At 44.8% G+C, this 19483-nt stretch overlaps 1 protein-coding gene across 1 annotated transcript in view; it reads right to left on the bottom strand.

Annotated features, from left to right (window-relative positions):
- LOC138977300 (sacsin-like) overlaps positions 1-16980 on the bottom strand; it is a 38087-nt gene extending 21107 nt beyond the window's left edge. Inside the window, exons 1-12 of the mRNA XM_070350201.1 lie at positions 16791-16980; positions 15442-15535; positions 14600-14655; positions 12463-12610; positions 11997-12167; positions 10754-11070; positions 8743-8883; positions 6358-6692; positions 5372-6009; positions 2810-5127; positions 2171-2389; positions 521-1328 (exon numbers count right to left, since the gene is read on the bottom strand). Of these exons, the coding sequence (XP_070206302.1) occupies positions 521-1328; positions 2171-2389; positions 2810-5127; positions 5372-6009; positions 6358-6692; positions 8743-8883; positions 10754-11070; positions 11997-12167; positions 12463-12610; positions 14600-14655; positions 15442-15535; positions 16791-16943 (5398 nt within the window). The 5' untranslated portion in view covers positions 16944-16980. The remainder of the gene's footprint in view (positions 1-520; positions 1329-2170; positions 2390-2809; positions 5128-5371; positions 6010-6357; positions 6693-8742; positions 8884-10753; positions 11071-11996; positions 12168-12462; positions 12611-14599; positions 14656-15441; positions 15536-16790) is intronic.
- Positions 16981-19483: the final 2503 nt, after the last annotated feature.

Genomic DNA, 19483 nt, shown 5'->3' with positions numbered 1-19483 from the left:
CAGATGACCCGTTGTGTAAAACAAATCCTGAAACAAAGGAAGCAGAACAGATGACCCGTTGTGTAAACTCCTGAAACAAAGGAAGCAAAACAGATGACCCGTTGTGTAAAATCCTGAAATAAAGGAAGCAGAACAGATGACCCGTTGCATAACATCCTGAAACAAAGGCCTTCCTGACATTCCGAACAAAAACCGGCATCACGTACTTATGAATAAAGCAACACACAGTTTCAAGAACTGAAGAAGTTAAAAAGTCAATATAGTGTTTGTTCTATTTTAAGTTAAGATACATCCACTTGTTATGTAACGTTAAGGTCACTGCACATCACAGACAAACCAAAGGATTGGGCAGACTAAGATGGAGACGGGATGAACTGTGAAATTCATGCATGTGAAACGGCTTATAGAATTCCATCAATTTCGTTAGAACAAATAATGCAGAAGGTTCTGTAACTGTGAACTTTACCGCTGTATAATGTAAAATATCAAAAGACCATGTAATTGAAAACGTTGTGCACACCTTCAGGACACGACTCAATGCCTATTATCCTTCCTTCACTATCTGTGAGAATGGCAGCAGCAGCCAGCGGTATGAAGCCTTCCTTGCTTGTCTCACGTGCTGTGTCACACGATTCTCCTGCCCCTGGTGTCCAGGCAATGCGAAACCTGCACTGTGTCGTCTGTTTGAGTCTTTTCTTTTTCTGTTCAGCTTCCGTGGAAATTGTAACACATTCAATAAAATTCTGCTCGTGGAGAGACTTTCCTTGTTGAACTGCTGACTCCCAAGCCTTTGAGAAATGTTCCAAGATGCTTTCGTTGCCTGGCAACTGGTGTGGCACTGTAGGCACAGAGTTTCTCGTCACCACCATCAGACGCTGGGCCTGTGCGGGGTCCCTGCAGTCTCTGGGCAGATGGTACAGCTCCACGCGCTTCACGTGCTGAAGGAACAGCAGCAAGTTGCCCGCCTTGGACATCAAGCCCTCCATGAAGTCCTCTCGTCGTTCTGCAGTGAACGCCTCCTGACAGATCTCGCTCTTCTCTGCCTGCCCTTCTGTCCTGAACGGGAAGCGGAAGAGAGTTCCGGAGAACGCTTCCCAGTCCTTGTTCAACATGTCGCACTCAAAGACTCCCTGGAAGGGCCTGAACTGGTTGGGCATCCGTCTGAGCAGCGCCTTGTTCATGATGTCCCTGAAGTCCATCTTCTTGCCGCGTTTGTTGTCCAGGTAGCGCTGGTGAGGATCCAGCATGGCCAGGGTGCTGCCAGAGTAGATGCTGGGCACCTCAGTCACGTTGTACACCGCGTTGAACCCCAGGCCAAACTTCCCCACCTTTTGACAAGGGAATACAAGTAGAGGTTACATGCCGAGTCTCAGTGAGTATTACACATAATGGCAAAGTTTGCGGATCATGAAAAATGCGAGCTTCAGATAAAGTATCAGAATGCGAGTTTCAGATAAAGTATCAGAAAGGCATGTACTGTTGGCAGATCTGAAACTGCTGCGTAATATATATAGAAATAGCATTGATACAATCTGGTTGTGATCATGTCAATTTGTTAACATTCATTTTGGCATAACAAATCGGAAAGTAAGGAAAGTGTCTTGTGTTTGTCTTGAAAAACTCGTCACTTAAGAATTGAGTACAAAAGTAACCATTTGGAGAAAATGTGTAAGAAGTACTGGGAGCATTTGCGGTGTTGTAATTTATACACACCTGCAAAGATAAACTCTAGTTAACTCTGCTAATTAATTAAATCAGTGTTAAGGGAATCGTTTTGTTGTGCAAGCTCTTCTGCAGTGAAGTACCGTTTCTGTTGACATTTTATTGTAGTGCTGGTAATCACCCACGAAACCCTTGCAAATTTTGGTACAAAGTAAATTATCAAGTAAATGTGCACACGATCGCTACTCCTAGGGGCAAAGAAATAGAGCAAGAACGAAAACAATGACAATGCAAGGATAAATTACAGTGTTCAAAGATGACTAAAACACTGTTTAAAATTCGAATAGTTGAACATTTAACACTAATGGAATAGTATTTCTTGTGCATTGTGAAATGATTACAACTCCCGAAGCGGGAATCAAACTATGTAGCCATGGGCCTGGGGCGATTTGAGACAGTTTTTGGCCTGGAGTGTCCCTTTAATACATGGCTACTAGTGTTGCCCCACCTTGCTGCAGTCCTGTTTCTTGGTGGCCCCGCCCAGCTTGCACAAGTTGTCAAAGTCGGTCCTGGTGAAGACAGAGTCGTTGTAGACCCAGAGAGCCGGGCCCTGCAGGTCGGCGAGGGCGGGGGTCACCAGTCCGCTCCTCCAGTCGTCGTTGTCGCGTTCGTCCACCAGGAACTTCACCACGCTCGCCCCGGCGTCGTCTGCGTTCTGCACCAGCTCCTGCAGACACCAACACACACTTTGTGTCAGGACAGTTCAGAATCGGTCGTCAATAATGAAGCAGTGATATTGAGCATTCACCCACGCCGTGTATTTTCCTTCTTCTTTTTTTGCAATTTTTCTGACTTCGGAATGGTTGGCAAAATCAACTTAAGGCCCTGATAATGTTGTGACATTATAATATACTTCAGCTGCAACAACAATGTATTGATTAATTAATCAATTGTCTGAGCTGGTTGAAGCCAGTTGTTACTCGAGTTACTCTGTTTTGTTGTTGTTTTTAGCAACAAAATGATGAAATGCAGACTAGTCTCAAGCAAAAACATGTAGGGTGGAGAAAATGCAACTTCGTGTTCTTTGAACCATGCAACGTCTTTTGTACGTGTCCACATTGGTGAAATAATGATTGACCGGTCTCACCTTGGGAACGGAGAAGCCGTCAGTGTAGCCTTCTCGGAGCAGGTTGTGCAGTCTGGTCGTCAGCTTCTCGTACTGTCCGTACTCTGAGTCATCAAGCTCCGATTCATCAATGTCAAGGTCATCCATTCCGGTCATTGTCCTCTTCCGTAGGTCAAGGGCTCCGAGTGTCAGTGCAACGTCCTTGTCAAGGTTAGGATGGACAAAGGTCATTCCTTCCTCTTCCTCTACAAGAAATGTTATGAAATCCGGGTCTGGGGCAACCGTGCAATCTTTGGCCATGGCAAACTTGAGTTCTGTCGGGTTGGCGGAGTAAACAGGCAAGAAAATATCTCCCTCGTTGTATTCCCCTTTGTCCACAATGGCCTGAAGGATGGTTTTCACGAGTTTCAAATCCTTGTTGAAAGCCCTTTCGTCAGAAGAAGACTCTGCATGCTTGCTCTGTATCTCCTGCAGGACCTCTGTGAGAATGGTGTAGCCCTGTCCCTGGTGACAGCCGCACGCCGCGAACAGCTCGACAAGACCCGCATCCACCAGGTCAGAGGGCAGCGGGAAGCAGTATGGCGACAGGTCAAGGTCATCGCTGTCCTCATCCGCTATCCAGAACTTGCCCGGACGCCGGAAACACCCGTCTTTCTCCGTCAAAATGCAGGCCAGCTCTCTCAGTTTCTCTGTCACAGTCTCTCCGCCAGAACGGTGCATATCATTCAGCTCTATGTAAATGTGACGCAACATGGTTGAGAACTGGTGTGACTCTTTCTTACTAAACGTGGAAATGACAACGCTCAGATGTTTGATGATGTCTTCAGCAGTGGGCTGGTAAAAGTGGGAAGAAATGGAGCAGTCGGGACTAAGAGACCCAAGCGACACTGGCCTGACGGACCCGACAAGCTCCAGTTTGTCGTAGTGACACATGTCCACGGCACGCGAGATGCCCAGGGCCTGGTGTTGTGCCGGACACACAGGGAGCGCGGCAGGGAAGCCAGGCGGGGCGTGGTCTCTGCTTGTGACGCAAGGCAGGCACTGCAGCGTGGCCAGCTTTTGCACCGTGTCTGTGGTCAGTGTGTGTCCGTGTTTCTGGATAAAGGTCAACATCGCGTTGGCTTTTCTCTGTGCAATAACAATTTCCTCTGATCCCTCGCTTCTGCAGAGTTTTTCGATTTCTTCGGCTGTTTGAATTAGATCTTGAGTCGTGACCTCGGCACTGTTTCGCAAGCCAAGCAGCTTCAGATTCTCCAGTATAGCTCCATGGCTCAACGAGCTGGCAGGAAATCGGTCCTCTCCAGAGAACAGGTCTTGAAGCATTTTGTCTTCCGGATCATAAAGGTCATTTGCTTTCTTCAGCTCAGCTTTCAGACATGAAGGAGCGAACTGAATTCCTTTTGCCAGTTCCTTCAACTCGTGTTTCTCAATCAAAGGGGTCTGGAGAAAGTATTTCATAAAATCTGTGATGCCTGCAATGCCTTGACTTTCAGATGAAGCAGCAGAGAGAATGTTTTTAACAAGATCATGCAAGGACATTTCCTTTGCCCCGAGATCTCCAGCAAACTGACGGTGGGCCTTGCTATCGCAATGAAGCAGTTTGGGGGAGAGATGGACGGCGGGTGGAAGGCCAATGCTTCCTGTGACCTCAGGGGTCAGAAGGTCAATCTCCTGCACGCTGGTGTATTCCACTGAATTCGCAAACTCTGATGGAGGAGCCTTTGTTGTGCTCACATCAGTCGGCCACACCGGGAATAGATTCAGGCATCTGAGTACACGCTTGGCAGCTTCCCATTCCTTCTCGTCAGTCTGATCACTCCTGCCTCTCCCGTCAGATATAATGTCTACCAAAGCAATTGTATCATCAACGGTGGACTCGGTGTTGAACTTCATCGCTATCTCCTGGATGATTCTGTCTTCCTCAGCCAGTCTCGCCAGACACTTGAGCACACCCAGATATGAAGTTGGTTGCACGCGGGAGTGGATGACGTCACTGTGACGCAATACAAAGTCAGGAAGACTGGGGATGACGTGTATACCAAGGTGACGGAGAGCCTGGCTCAGCGCCGAGGAGGCGGGAGGAAAGCCGTCCAGTCTCTCACACAGGTAGTTGCCCTGGAGGGGTCTGAGGACCAGGTCGTTGCCTTGGGGACAGGGCAGGAGGGGCAGGTGGTCGAAGTTTTTCAGGTCCTTTCCCTGCAGGTATGACCACACCTGTCCGATCCAGGGGTCGTCACGTGACACTGTTACGTCAGAGAGACCTGAGTGCTGGGCCGCTAAACTCTGTTCCAGGAGTGACGGAACTGTGTCGTCAGTCAGCAACCTCAGCTCTCCAAATCCTGGGCGACAAAAAACGGTAGAACATAAGACGTTTTGCTGGATATAGGCTACATTTCTTCTGACAACGAACAAAAGTTTTCAAGCACAATATTGCACAATCAAATTGAAGCATTCAGAATTGACTTCAGTAATTCAACTTCTACCAAAAGCTAGTTATCTTTTTTTCTTTCAATACAGTTCTTTCAGTAGAGGTAGACTGTTTGGTAAAATGATGTTAATACATTCATATCAACTTGTGCTCACCTGACTCTGCCAGTTCCTGGAGACACTGTTGGAGTCCATCTGGTTGGGTCACGTGACACAGGCGGTCAGGTAGTCCTGGCAACAGGCTGAGGTCTTGGTCATCCCGACACACGTGTATCACGTGATCATCAGGCGTGCAGAACGAGCCGTCCGCCAGTGGCAACAGTTCCAGGCCTTGCAGCATTGACTGGTCACCATGGCGACAGAGGTAACGCAGAATCAGACACTTCTGTTCCCTGGAAGGCTTCTCAGACCATGCGGTGTCTGCTCGCATCAGACTACTGAGGTGTTCAGGCCTGACAACAGTGACAGAGGTCGCGCTGACCTTATTCAGGCCGTGCAGCACGTGCCGGGGAAGCCGGACCAGGTTGACCCGACACTCGGCGTACACCTCAACCACCGCCACCTCCGTGTCCTCGTCCAGGTCGTCATGGGCAGGGGACGTCATCACCACCGCCTCTTGCAGGGAAACCCAGTAGCCTCCCTGTAGCTGGGTGAAGAAGAGCCGAGAAGCGGACAGTTTCTGATAGAACGGAGCCAGCAATGGCTGCCAGTGAGTGGTGAGCTTGGAGGGGTTTGGACACAGCTGGTACAGCACATCCGCTGTCATAGCAACGGTCTCCTCCGGGGATGTTCCACTGTCAATGGAAGATGATGTACACTGTTACTCAAAAAAATGTCACAAAAATTAACAAGTCACTCAAACGCGTCCAGACAACCACAAACATTATTTCGTTACAGGTGAATTTCTTACCAAAGTGACACTGCAAATGTAGCCTTTAAGTTAAATGTCTTTTGTAAATCGAGCTGAAACAACAATCAGAAGTTACATCTGAAGCTGAATAGTCTGTTATTCTTGAACGAAATAAAAACATTCAATGTATAGGTAGAGTTCACTACACAGCCAGCCATACCTCACATCCAGGTATTGATATACAAAATTCAATGAACAAATAGAGTTCACTTCAAAGCCAGCCATACGTCACCTGGTGAAGGGGGACGCTCCAGTCCCAGCTGACTTGACCAGTTCAGTGACCAGTGTGACGTAAGCACGAGGCAGGACCTCCCTGACCAACAGACTGTTCCACAAGGCTGCCTCGTCGCTCGGTCCCCCGTCCTCCCCCTCCCCCTTGGGCCATTCCACGTGACGTCGGTTCTGGCTCAGCTCGAAGAACCCGTGCACGTGCACTGGCAGCCCCGTAGGGCTCGGCGTCTCGGGGGGTAGCGGCAGAAAGCAGAACAGCTGACCTTGGAAAGCTTCCGCTGGGCTGTTGAGTTTAGCAGCGACACCCACGTATGGTCGATGACTGAGATATTTCCTCTGTGCAATAGAAGTGTGCAGATTTTGCAGATATTACAGGATATACTTTAAGGGTAAATTCAGATGAAGAAAAACGTCAATTATTTCTCGAAGTAATGCTGGAGAGTGTATTTCTCCTGTCTAGACTAATTCATCGGGCTTCTGCTAAATGTAAACGTCCAGTGCTAGTAATTGTGCTTCAATAAAAATGAAAAGGCAAGCAAAATCAAAACAATAAATTCACCCAATGACCAATATTGGTCATTCTAAAACATCCATATGAAACCCTTGTAGATACTTGACCTAAATCTTTCTTTATTTGGTGTTTAACGTCGCTTTCAACCGTTCAAGGTTATATCGCGACGGACTTGACCTAAATCTAGACATCAAAAACAATGTTCAGTCAGATGTCATGTACAAAATGTCACCAATTCATAATAAAACACGCACACCGAAATCTGTCATCAAACGTGTAAATAGTTTCTTGTGCTTTAGGGTGTCACTAGAAAGCACTACAGTTCGGGTTGGGGTGTAATTAGGTCCCACACACCAGAAGGATAATAAAATAGGTGCTTGGGCGCTCGGTTGCTCAAATTTGAATAGGCTGTGATCGGGTAATGTTTTGAGACTGGAATTGTTTTTACACCCCCGGTATAGGGGTGTGTATAGGATTCGGTCGATGTGTTTGTTTGTTTGTTTGTGTGTTTGTGTTCGCATATAGATCTCAAGAATGAACGGACCGATCGTCACCAAACTTGGTGAACAGGTTCTATACATTCCTGAGACGGTCCTTACAAAAATTGGGACCAGTCAAACACACGGTTAGGGAGTTATTGGTGGATTAAGATTCTACAAGGATAAAAAACAAAGGAATACTGTACTCACCAATACAAGAACGGGACAAGTCTTGTCCCGTTCTTGTATTGGTGAGTACAGCATTCCTTTGTTTTTTAACTTTGTTCATCTTACCACAGTCACTTCGTTGTTTAGATTCTACAAGGACTTATAGAGGGACATATTAATGGTCAAAGGGAAATAACCTTCTCAGTTGGTGGCAGTGAGAATGGTACGGACGGGGGTGTTTTTCCTACCTCGGAGGAATTTCTTGTTATTGAACGTCTTCTGTCTCTTCCGCCTCTGTTTCGATTTACGTCAAAACTTCCGGTGTTGCTAGATGTACACATTTTAAATCGCCAAAAGAGCTACAGAAATAGGTTTGGGTTTTGAATAGATGGAACTAAGGTGTACCTTAGAGATTTTTCAAACGTAAATGTTGTGTTTGGTGGTCTTTTGAGACCGTGAATTTTCTCCAATGAACATTTTGTGTTTGCTTTGTAATACGCTTTAACCCCGCACAGAGTGTCTGTTTTGATAAATGTGTACCCATCAGGACTAAATCAAATATGTAGGCAAACGTAAGTCGGAACTCATTACGCAGACTGACCGGCACGGTTGGCCTAGTGGTAAGGCGTCCGCCCCGTGATCGGAAGGTCGTGGGTTGGAACCCCGGCTGGGTCATACCTAAGACTTTAAAATTGACAATCTAGTGGCTGCTCCGCCTGGCGTCTTGCATTATGGGGTTAGTGCTAGGACTGGTTGGTCCGGTGTCAGAATAATGTGACTGGGTAAGACATGAAGCCTGTGCTGCGACTTCTGTCTTGTGTGTGGCGCACGTTATATGTCAAAGCAGCATCGCCCTGATATGGCCCTTCGTGGTCGGCTGGGCGTTAAGCAAACAAACAAAAATTACGCAGACTATAACCATTGGATTCAGGAATTCAAACCCGTTCGTTCCGTATGGTGAGATGTGGTGACAAAACAATTCAATGTTGATACATCATGAAAATGGACATAAAAGTTGTCTTATCTCTTGATGCACTTAGCATAGTAACGGGGCAATTTAGAGCAAATCATCACAGGCTTATGGAAATTACAGCACCGCAATTGTCCCTTGAAGTCTAATTCGGTACAAAGCTTTCCTAAAATGGCCCCGCACATAGAACACCTTTAAACTAACGTCATGTGCAATATGCTCACCAATTGTTGAAACGAAAGAAATATTGTCACGCACCTGGCAGAGACCTGTGAGTTGAGAGGACATGTCGTCCATTCCCTGGTGATAGTGGACCACCAGCCAGTGTTCCTTGTCTCTCTCCACCCCGCCTGCCACTGCTCTGACCACCTTGACCACCAGGTGACTGGACACAACTACCTGCAATCCAACAACACACCTATCTTGCAACGACCTGCTGTGGCGATTTTTTCAACAGAACCCAGTACTCGGTTTGGACAAAGCACGCCTGAAACACCTTTATCCTACAGGGTGACCCAAAAAAAAGAGTACCCAAACAAAACGTCATAAATTGAACAAAAATAAAGCAATCTTCATAAAATTTATTTACACACACAAGTAGCCTCTGCATGATTTGCACAGAAAATGTTAGCGTTCTAGCTTGTCTTTCAGGAAAGTTATGCTCATTCTACAGATCATGCTCCAAATGACCTCCGCGCCGCTGCAGGCAAACTTGAACTCGCAGCGCAAAGTTATCAATCACCCGCACACACTCCTGTTGCGAGATTCCGCGAATGGTTGTTGTGATGGCTCTCTTGAGTTCTGTGATTGTCTGTAGGTTGTTCCTGTAGACGTTGTCTTTCAGGAACCCCCAAAGATAGAAATCTGGGGGATTTAAATCCGGGGGAGGCCATTTGGAGCATGTTCTGTAGAATGAGCATAACTTTCATGAAAGACAAGCTAGAACGCTAACATTTTCTGTGCAAATCATGCAGAGGCTACTTGTGTGTGTAAATACATTTTATGAAGATTGCTTTATTTTTGTTCAATTTATGACGTTTGGTTTGGGTACTCTTTTTTGGGGTCACCCTGTACATACGTGAGAGAGACCACTCATGAGATAACAATATCGTTCAACCACATGTGTGTATAACATGTAAATAAGGTCATGTCAAAATAGTCTGGCAGGGACCTGCTTTTTCACTGCTTATGATGCCAAAGTCACCGAGACAAACGTCATTATGGAAACACTTTTATGCATGCTCCTTATCCTGGAAGAGTTTTTAGAACTAACATGTTACGTTACACTTTCTTTGCTTTGCCTTGAAAGATTGCACGAGGCTTTGGAAGGGCGGGGATATAGCTCAGTTGGTAGCGCGCTGGATTTGTATTCAGTTGGCCGCTGTCAGCGTGAGTTCGATCCCAGGTTCGGCGGAAATTTATTTCACAGAGTCAACTTTGTGTGCAGACTCTCTTCGGTGTCCGAACCTCCCCCCGTGTACACTACATTGGGTGTGCACGTTAAAGATCCCACGATTGACAAAAGGGTCTTTCCTGGCAAAATTGCTTAGGCACAGTTAATAATTGTCTACCTATACCCGTGTGACTTGGAATACTAGGCCGTGAAAGGTAAATATGCGCCGAAATGGCTGCAATCTACTGGCCGTATAAAATTTCATCTCACACGGCATCACTGCAGAGCGCCTAGAACTGTACCCACGGAATATGCGCGATATAAGCCTCATTGATTGATTGATTGATTGATTGAGGTTCCAAAAGAAGCGTCTTCAATGTCGCCGCCTCGACTGCGGGACGTTTTGAGTTAAATACACGTAAGTACAGGATAAACAGAATACTACTTCGCTTGCTTTGTCGTACCAGATTAACACTCGTTGCTTTTGCTCGCAGTTCAATATTTAAAAAAGCAACTCGTGTAAATCTGGTACGACACAGCAAGCCATGTAGTAGTCTCTATATCTGCAACCCAGAAACACGTATCTTGCAACGACCTGCTGTGTTCATCTTTTGAATGGAATTGAATTGTCTATTCGTATTTCCGTTTGCATAAAATAGGCTCCTTGCCTTACTATAACTTAGGAAACAAGAACAAAGAAATCAAACCACGTTTTACCTCTTTCTGAAAATACAGCATCAACTCGTCTTATTACTGACAACAAACTTTGCGAACTACACACAAATTCAGCTCTGTCAATCACACCAGAACCAGTCATCCAGTTCCTCTCAAACCAAATGTTATGACATGGTAGATGGTACAAGTAGCGAGGGTTACCTCCTGTTGGGGACAGAGTTTGTCCCTGGTGGTGATACCAGACAGGAATTTCTCCCTGCTGGCTCTGACGGCCGCCACACACCCTCCGCTCAGTTCCACGGAGAAGTCAAGCGTAGGGGCAGGAGACTGCGATTCACCGTCTGCAGAGAATACCTCGACTTTCTCCAGTCTTTTCAGGAACAACAGCATGGTGCTGATTTCGCTCCTAAACGCCTGCTTGAGTTGCTGAACCCGCTGCTGGCTGTAGACTGTCTGGGATAATTCTGACGGCGTCTGTCGGAGCGGGAACCAAAACACTGTGCCTTTAAAGTCTTTGTCTGCAAGAAAAGACCTTCAGGTTAAAATTACCACAAGTAGAAATTAATGTAAACGGAAGGCAAAAATAAAAGTTGTGTAGATTTCGTGTGCAGAAGCATTGAAAAGAGCGAGTGTCGAAAAAACAGTCCAGGACTTTACGAATCATGTTTATCATTGCATTAGATGAGTAATGGAACCTAGATGTAAAACGAAAGATTATCTTTGAGATATGATTGACTTTTTGTCCCTCTTATAACCCTCGTAAACATTTCGTTCAGGGAAAGAGGACGAGAACAGATATCTTACATCAAGCAAATACTAGTCCGTGTAACTCACAAAATCACAGAAAGCAAAATAGATTTTAGTTGTTGGCTTCTTGGTCTTGCTTCTGTTGTAGTATGCTTCACACACCCGCAAAATTGCCCACGTGGACAATTCAAGTTTTCCGTATACGTAGTACAAGCACGAACATGGAAATATAACCAGGCGTCATGTCACAAAAAAAGTCAAAAATGATCTTTCCTAATAACAAAACATGACCAAGAATTGGGTCGTAGTTGTTGGAGTATCAAAAGCCTGTGATAAACCGTGATGTAGCCACAGAATTACGCCCGTGACTGCATGCACAAAGAATCCAGAAATGAACGTTACCAAGCAAAGCCCTAGACGAGCAGCAGCAAAAACAAATACTTCAAACAAATCAAACAAATCAAAAGGAGTTGTTTTATTGGGAGATTGTGTGGCACCCCTAGCTCCGTAGCAATTGCTAATTTAACGTAGTTACAACGGATACATGGTAAGAGTAGGCAGGCCTGGTCATGAAAGTTCAACTACAAGGGCCGAGGTGCACGACAAAGTTACCACCCGAATGGGAGCCAACAGTTGTGTAGGATTGGTTGAAACTGAGAAGTGTTTTGATTTCAACGAAACAGAAGCCACGGCTCACCAGCCAGCGAGTCTTCGTCCAGCAGACGGAGCAGGGGCTTCAGAGCGCCAAGTAACGATTTCCATTCGTCTCGGTCAAGGTCATCCAAGAATGTCATACAGATAGCCTCCCTTTCCTCTCTGAACGGGTCCATGAACAGCAGTTGTGGTCCGCTGATGATGATTGGGTGATCTGTTGGTAGACAGAAGAATTCACAGATACAAACTTGTGTCACAAAAATAATATAATGATCATTAATAGTTCTATGGCGCTTTTCACCACCAAACGGGAGTTTCGAGATCATGGCGATTTGGCAGTACCTGCAGCAATCATTTTTCTAAAGACATCCCCGGTGTTCTTCCTCTCCGGGTAAAATCCCTTTCAGCAGCAACCTGGGCCTAGAAGAAGAACCTGTCTTCTCATTTTAATCAACCATACACTCAGTACCCTGAACACATTGATGTTTTGAACTGAAGAAAGCACAAACCTGTCAAGTGAAAAACGGACTTGAAGCCCAGTCCAAATTTGCCGACCTTGAGAGGGTCCTTGACCTTGACACTGGCGTGGAGTTTCCTGATGCCGAGCCAGTCCTCTTCCGTGAACAGAGCGTCGTTGTAGACACACAGTCCTGGCATCTGAAATGGACACACTTTGGATTAACGCGTGTAACTTTCTTGGTTTTTTAAACCGATATAAGAGTGCCAGCTGAAATAGTTTATATGACCGCAAAACCAAGAGAAGGTGGGAGAGAGAGAGAGAAGAAGGGGGAGAGAGAAGGGGGAGAGAGAAGGGGGAGAGAGAGAGAGGGGGGGGGGGGGAACAGAGCGAGAAAGATCAGAAGGATAATTAGGGAAAAACCTTTGTGGCCGACGTTCTATCGGCCTTGGAAAAGAACTTCTATCCTTGGCGGATGATGACTTTATTCAGTTATTCTGCAGAAAAACAGAAATGCTGGAGAAAAACCGTTCTTTTCTGCAGCATTTCTGCATAATGTCATCTTTCGCGAGAGCAACGTTTTTTTCTGCAGTAAAACAGTTTTACTGCAGTAAAATTGAAATCAAGAATGCTGCAGTAAAACGGAGATGTTGTTTTACTGGAGAAAAACTGTTTACACTTTTTCTTCAGCATTTTGGCATTATTCAGTTATTCTGCAGAAAAACAGAAATGCTGGAGAAAAACTGTCTTTTCTGCAGCATTTCTGCATAATGTCATCTTTCGCCGAAGCAACGGGTTTTTCTGGAGCAAAACATTTTACTGCAGTAAAATTGAAATGAAGAATGCTGCAGTAAAACGGTGCTGTTGTTTTACTGCAGAAAACCTGTTTACACTTTTTCTGCAGCATTTTGTACTGGCTCTTGGCGGATTATGACATTATTCAGTTATTCTGGAGAAAAACCGAAATGCTGGAGAAAAACTGTCTTTTCTGCAGCATTTCTGCATAATGTCATCTTTCGCGAGAGCAACGTTTTTTTCTGCAGTAAAACAGTTTTACTGCAGTAAAATTTAAATCAAGAATGCTGCAGTAAAACGGTGATGTTGTTTTACTGCAGAATAGTCTGTCACAGTTTTTCTGGAGAAAAACGAACGACCTTGTAAAGTAGCGTTTGTATTCGTCGCCCCCTGGGATAGTATAATAGTTTGTAACTATTGGTAATTCTGGATGAGTCCATCTCTCGTCAGAGGGGGGCTCGCGTGCTCCAACATTATAATGAGCCAGTACAAAATTCTGCAGAAAAAGGGTAAACAGGTTTTCTGCAGTAAAACAACAGCACCGTTTTACTGCAGCATTCTTGATTTCAATTTTACTGCAGTAAAATGTTTTGCTCCAGAAAAACACGTTGCTTCGGCGAAAGATGACATTATGCAGAAATGCTGCAGAAAAGACAGTTTTTCTCCAGCATTTCTGTTTTTCTGCAGAATAACTGAATAATGCCAAAATGCTGAAGAAAAAGTGTAAACAGTTTTTCTGCAGTAAAACAACATCACCGTTTTACTGCAGCATTCTTGATTTCAATTTTACTGCAGTAAAACTGTTTTACTGCAGAAAAAAACCGTTGCTCTCGCGAAAGATGACATTATGCAGAAATGCTGCAGAAAAGACAGTTTTTCTCCAGCATTTCGGTTTTTCTCCAGAATAACTGAATAATGTCATAATCCACCAAGAGCCAGTACAAAATGCTGCAGAAAAAATAAAAGCAGTTTTTTCTGCAGTAAAACAACAGCACCGTTTTACTGCAGCATTCTTGATTTCAATTTTACTGCAGTAAAATGTTTTGCTGCAGAAAAAAACGCTGCTTCGGCGAAAGATGACATTATGCAGAAATGCTGCAGAAAAGACAGTTTTTCTCCAGCATTTTGGTTTTTCTGCAGAATAACTGAATAATGTCATAATCCGCCAAGGATAAACTTCGGAATGTGACATCACACATTTGTCGACTCGCAAACTGACGTCTGAAATGAAGGTGACTGTGAGGTTGTCTTTATGGGTAGGTAACGTAGAAAAACCAAACAATACAGATTTCAGTCGCATTACAAACCCCGCCGTCCCCTTCACAATTTATTTAACCAACCAACCAAACAGTACCATTAAAACGTAAAACTGGCACAGACGAAACAAAGCTTACCTGTAGGACCTCAGCAAACGGTGGCCGCCATGAAGCAGGATTGTCATCCTTTTTTTCTGTAATGAAAATAGACGATGTTAGCAAATAACGGTCTTTTTTTTAATGGGCAGTGGAAGAGTTGCATCCCTTAAAACAATAAGGCAAACAGAAACAGTGCAATCCTATCGAGACAACTATAAGCAGGCTATCCAAATCCGGTAAATCTAGAGACGGGTCGAGCTGGTCTCGGCGAAGCATGCTAACATAAGACCTAACATGCACAAAGCCGAATAAAACCTTGAAGGCTTGAACAACCAATTTTCTTCAAAACATAACCTATATATATTTTCTGGATTCAGGAATTGATTTTTGAGTCTGAAAGTAAAACGTAGATTCTTGTTATATGTTTAAATAACAAACTTCTTAATTGTTTAAAGCTTCCGAGATACAATGCACTCGCATAGTCCGGCCTGATTTAAAGAGTGTTTGAACAAAATTTCAATCAATATGATTGAAATATGAGGGCGTGACAGTTCCGCCTCAACTTTTGAGACAGCCAGCTATGACGCCATCTAAGACATTATCGAATAAAGTATTATTTGGGAGAACTCATATGCAAAGTCACATAAACATCTGTCGGGTAGTGTTCTAGAAGTCACTGTGAACACGGTTTGTATAATCATTCTACATGTAGTATTTTATTTACATGTTTACATTTTAAAAATATGTTTTTGAGTTTTGTTTTTGCTGTTGTTTAATTTACGATCGTGATAACGTAATTTGAAATAGAGCACACTCCAAGGGCACGGTACAGAAAGCTACGATTTAGCGCAGTTCTGTGGCAGAAAAAACACGTCATTTACTTGTTGTTGGTGGTTCGTGCATCGTTGTGCCTTCAGACACAGACACGATCTTTACCATCGTCGCCCTGGCATCCTCCGCGTTCTGTAGCATCTCCTGCACACACATACAGTGTTACTCTTCACACACACATACATACAGCGTTACTCTTCACACACACACACACACACACACACACACACACACACACACACACACACACACACACACACACACACACACACACACACACACACACACGCAGCGTTACTCTTCTGTAAAATCGATAGCGAGCCGCCGCACTGTGCACACTTTCTTACCAAGTTCAAGTTCAAGTGTTATTAGTCCATAACCCACGGGGGCATTTTGAACAATACATACAATCAATACAATCATGATATAGAATGATCTGCGACCTACCCAATTTGCATTTTGTTCATTTTGAAATCACTCTCAGATGGTATGTCAGGTTGTTGGAACGCAGAACGCAAATGTATCTAATACCTTTGTGGTTTTCCAACATAGATAAGTATGCACTCGAACACACGTACTATTTTGCTGCTGATACAGTATCATGCGAGCAAAGTCGTTCACTTTCATCCAATCCTGAACATCTGCTTATTTATACATCGATCAATTAACCTATATGCAACATATGTTGATATATCCTACATTGATAATACATGTTTCATCCTATTGAAAACGAAACCAAGCAGTCAAAACTGTTTGGATATGAATCATGACGTTTTTCGGACAGGAAATATAGTGCCTCCGTGTTAAAAATATCTATATTTCATGATCTATGATATGGCCTAAACCATTGTTCCACAGCACGTATTGTCCCTTAAATATTGACCCTTAAAATCACATGGAATTGGTAGGTTATGTTGTTCTGGGTTTACAAAGGGGGCTGTCATCTTCAAGATGTGTTCAGTGTCTGGGTACTGACCTTCAAGGTGTGTTCATTGTGGGGGTACTGACCTTGAAGATGTGTTCATTGTCCGGGTACTGACCTTAAAGATGTGTTCATTGTGCGGGTACTGACTTTGCAGATGTGTTCATTGTCCTTCATGTACTGACCTTGAAGGTGTGTTCATTGTCCTTCATGTACTGACCTTGAAGGTGTGTTCATTGTCCTTCATGTACTGACCTTGAAGGTGTGTTTATTTTCCAGGTACTGACCTTGAAGATGTGTTCATTGTCCGGGTACTGACCTTGAAGATGTGTTCATTGTCCGGGTACTGACCTTGAAGATGAGTTCACTGTCCGGGTACTGACCTTAAAGTTGAGTTCACTGTCCGGGTACTGACCTTGAAGATGTGTCCATTGTTCGATATGACCTTGAAGATGTGTTAATTAACCGAGTACTGACCTTGAAGATCTGCTCATTGTCCGGGTACTCGTGCAGGATGTTCTTGAGGTCGTCCAGCAGATTGGGTCTCTCAAAGCCCAATATTCTCTGTCTTTTGACCTTGCTGTGACCTCCAACGTCTCGGTCGTCGCCACGACCCTTCCTGGCAGACATCGTGTTGTCTGAGCTAGCCCGGCTTGTCAACGAGCTCAACTCATCGCACAAGTCCTGAGGAAAAATGAAAGAAAATGAAAAGTGTGTGTGTGTGTGTGTTTGTGTGTGTGTGATTGTGCGTGTGTGTGTGCGTGTGTGTGTGTGCGTGTGTGTGTGAGTGTATGTGTGTATGTGAGTGCGTGTGTGTAACGCAGAAAATACTATTTATGCTACCAAAATAGTTGATATTAGAACTATATGACGGAATGAGCACACCACTCCACCTCGCTAGAAAACACCAGCAGACACACAACGTCGAACGTTTGTAAATTGTCCTCCCATGACGGGGGGAAATTGTCCGGGGGGCAGTTGTCGGGGAGCAATTGTCCTAGGAAGCAATTGTCCGGGGGGCAGTTGTCGGGGGGCAATTGTCCTGGGGGGCAATTGTCCGGGGGGGGGGGGCGGGGAGCAATTGTCCTAGGGGGCAATTGTCCGGGGGGGAGAGATGTCCGGGGGCAATTGTCCAGGTGGCAGTTGTCGGGGGGCAATTGTCCGGGGGGGGGGGCAGTTGTCGGGGGGAAATTGTCCGGGGGAGGCAGTTGTCGGGGGGCAATTATCCTAGGGGGCAATTGTCCGGGGGGGGGGGGTGGTGTTGTCGGGGAGCAATTGTCCTTGGGGGTATATGTCCGGGGGGGGGGGGGGCAATTGTCCGGGGGGCAGTTTTCGGGGGCAATTGTCCGGGGGGCAGTTGTCGTGGGGGCAATTGTCCGGGGGGCAGTTGTCCAGGGGGCAATTAGCCTAGAACCGTTGGCAGCATGGTATGGAAAATGCCTCACATACATATCAAGTTTTTATTATAGCGTGACAGGCAATACACAGTCAGCGAATATAGTCAGGGGAGGGGGGGGGGGTGTTGGTAGGGGGAGGTGGAGGGGTGAAATAAAGGCAAGTTACATGCAAACACCGTTGTGTGAAGCCCGTGACTGAAATATCCTTACCACTCCCATCCTACATGCTCCCTATTTCACTTCCTTTAACACCGAACTAAAAACCCATTTGTTTACCCTGCATTGCTTTAAAAAAAATGCAATATTTCTAATATGTATGTGCTCATTTCCTCTTGTGGTGGTGGTGTGGTTTAGTGTGTGTGCGTGTGTGTGTGTGTGTGTGTGTGTGTGTGTGTGTGTGTGTGTGTGTGTGTATGTATGTATGTATGTGTGTGTGTGTGTGTGTGTGTGTGTGTGTGTGTGAGTTTCATGGGTCTGTGTTGTGTGTTTGAAGCGTTAGTGGTTGGGCAATTTATGTTTAATGACTGTGTTTTTCTTGTGTGCTATGTATTTTGAAATTCATGTATGTTTATTGAAAAATGTGTCAAATGTATTTTTTTTATGTGTATGATTGTTTGACTTGGCACTATGTGGGTTAAAACTTTGTAAAGTGTATAAGTATATTTCGATGTGTATTTCTAAATGATTTTGAGTTGTGTACAGAATAGTTTCTTTGTGTACGTTTTTGTGAGACGCTTAAAACTATTTAAGGATTAGCGCCACATACAAATCCTCATTATACCACATTCAAAGGACAGTATTCAATGCAATCGTGCACAGATATTTTCCAATGTAAAACATATACACACATACTCCTTCTCGAGTGATATGAGACGACACTACTTCAAACAGATACACACTTACATGTGTACATAGTAACATACACCCTCGGAACCCTCTCGAATTCAACTCACGAACAAGACACAGAGTCTAATACTGACTTAATATTGAAAAGGAATCGAGCAGAGAACTGCACTTATTGGTTTTTTATTTCTCAATAACGAATTCCAGTGGCATCCATTCCCGCTGACAATGACATGAAAGAGCCAATTCAGCATTTCTATAAAGTCAAAAGTTGGAGTTTATTTTGTTCCTGATACTTTACTGTCACACCAGGGGTGCGTTGCCTGGAGCGGACGCCCTGTTCGCGAAGAGAGAAAAGGTTTTTAGAGTGTAGGCTGACTTATGGTCAATCAATCAATCAATGAGTCTTATATCGCGCATATTCCGTGGGTACAGTTCTAGGCGCTCTGCAGTGATGCCGTGTGAGATGAAATTTTATACGGCCAGTAGATTGCAGCCATTTCGGCGCATATTTACCTTTCACGGCCTATTATTCCAAGTCACACGGGTATAGGTAGACAATTATTAACTGTGCCTAAGCAATTTTGCCAGGAAAGACCCTTTTGTCAATCGTGGGATCTTTAACGTGCACACCCAATGTAGTGTACACGGGGGGAGGTTCGGATACCGAAGAGAGTCTGCACACAAAGTTGACTCTGTGAAATAAATTTCCGCCGAACCTGGGATCGAACTCACGCTGACAGCGGCCAACTGAATACAAATCCAGCGCGCTACCAACTGAGCTATATCCCCACCCCCGGTCCGGTGTTTGCTTTTCCGTGTACGGGGTTTCTTCATCCACACACTCATTCACACATTTTAAAGGCTGCCATATTCGTAGCGTTCATTAATTAATTCATATTATTTACATGTGCCAATAATGTTATAAAA

This window comes from Littorina saxatilis, linkage group LG9 (assembly GCF_037325665.1).
Source record: "Littorina saxatilis isolate snail1 linkage group LG9, US_GU_Lsax_2.0, whole genome shotgun sequence".
Lineage (NCBI taxonomy): Eukaryota > Metazoa > Mollusca > Gastropoda > Littorinimorpha > Littorinidae > Littorina > Littorina saxatilis.
Note: the sequence above shows the minus strand (reverse complement) of the source record. Positions and strands in the feature narration are given on the sequence as shown.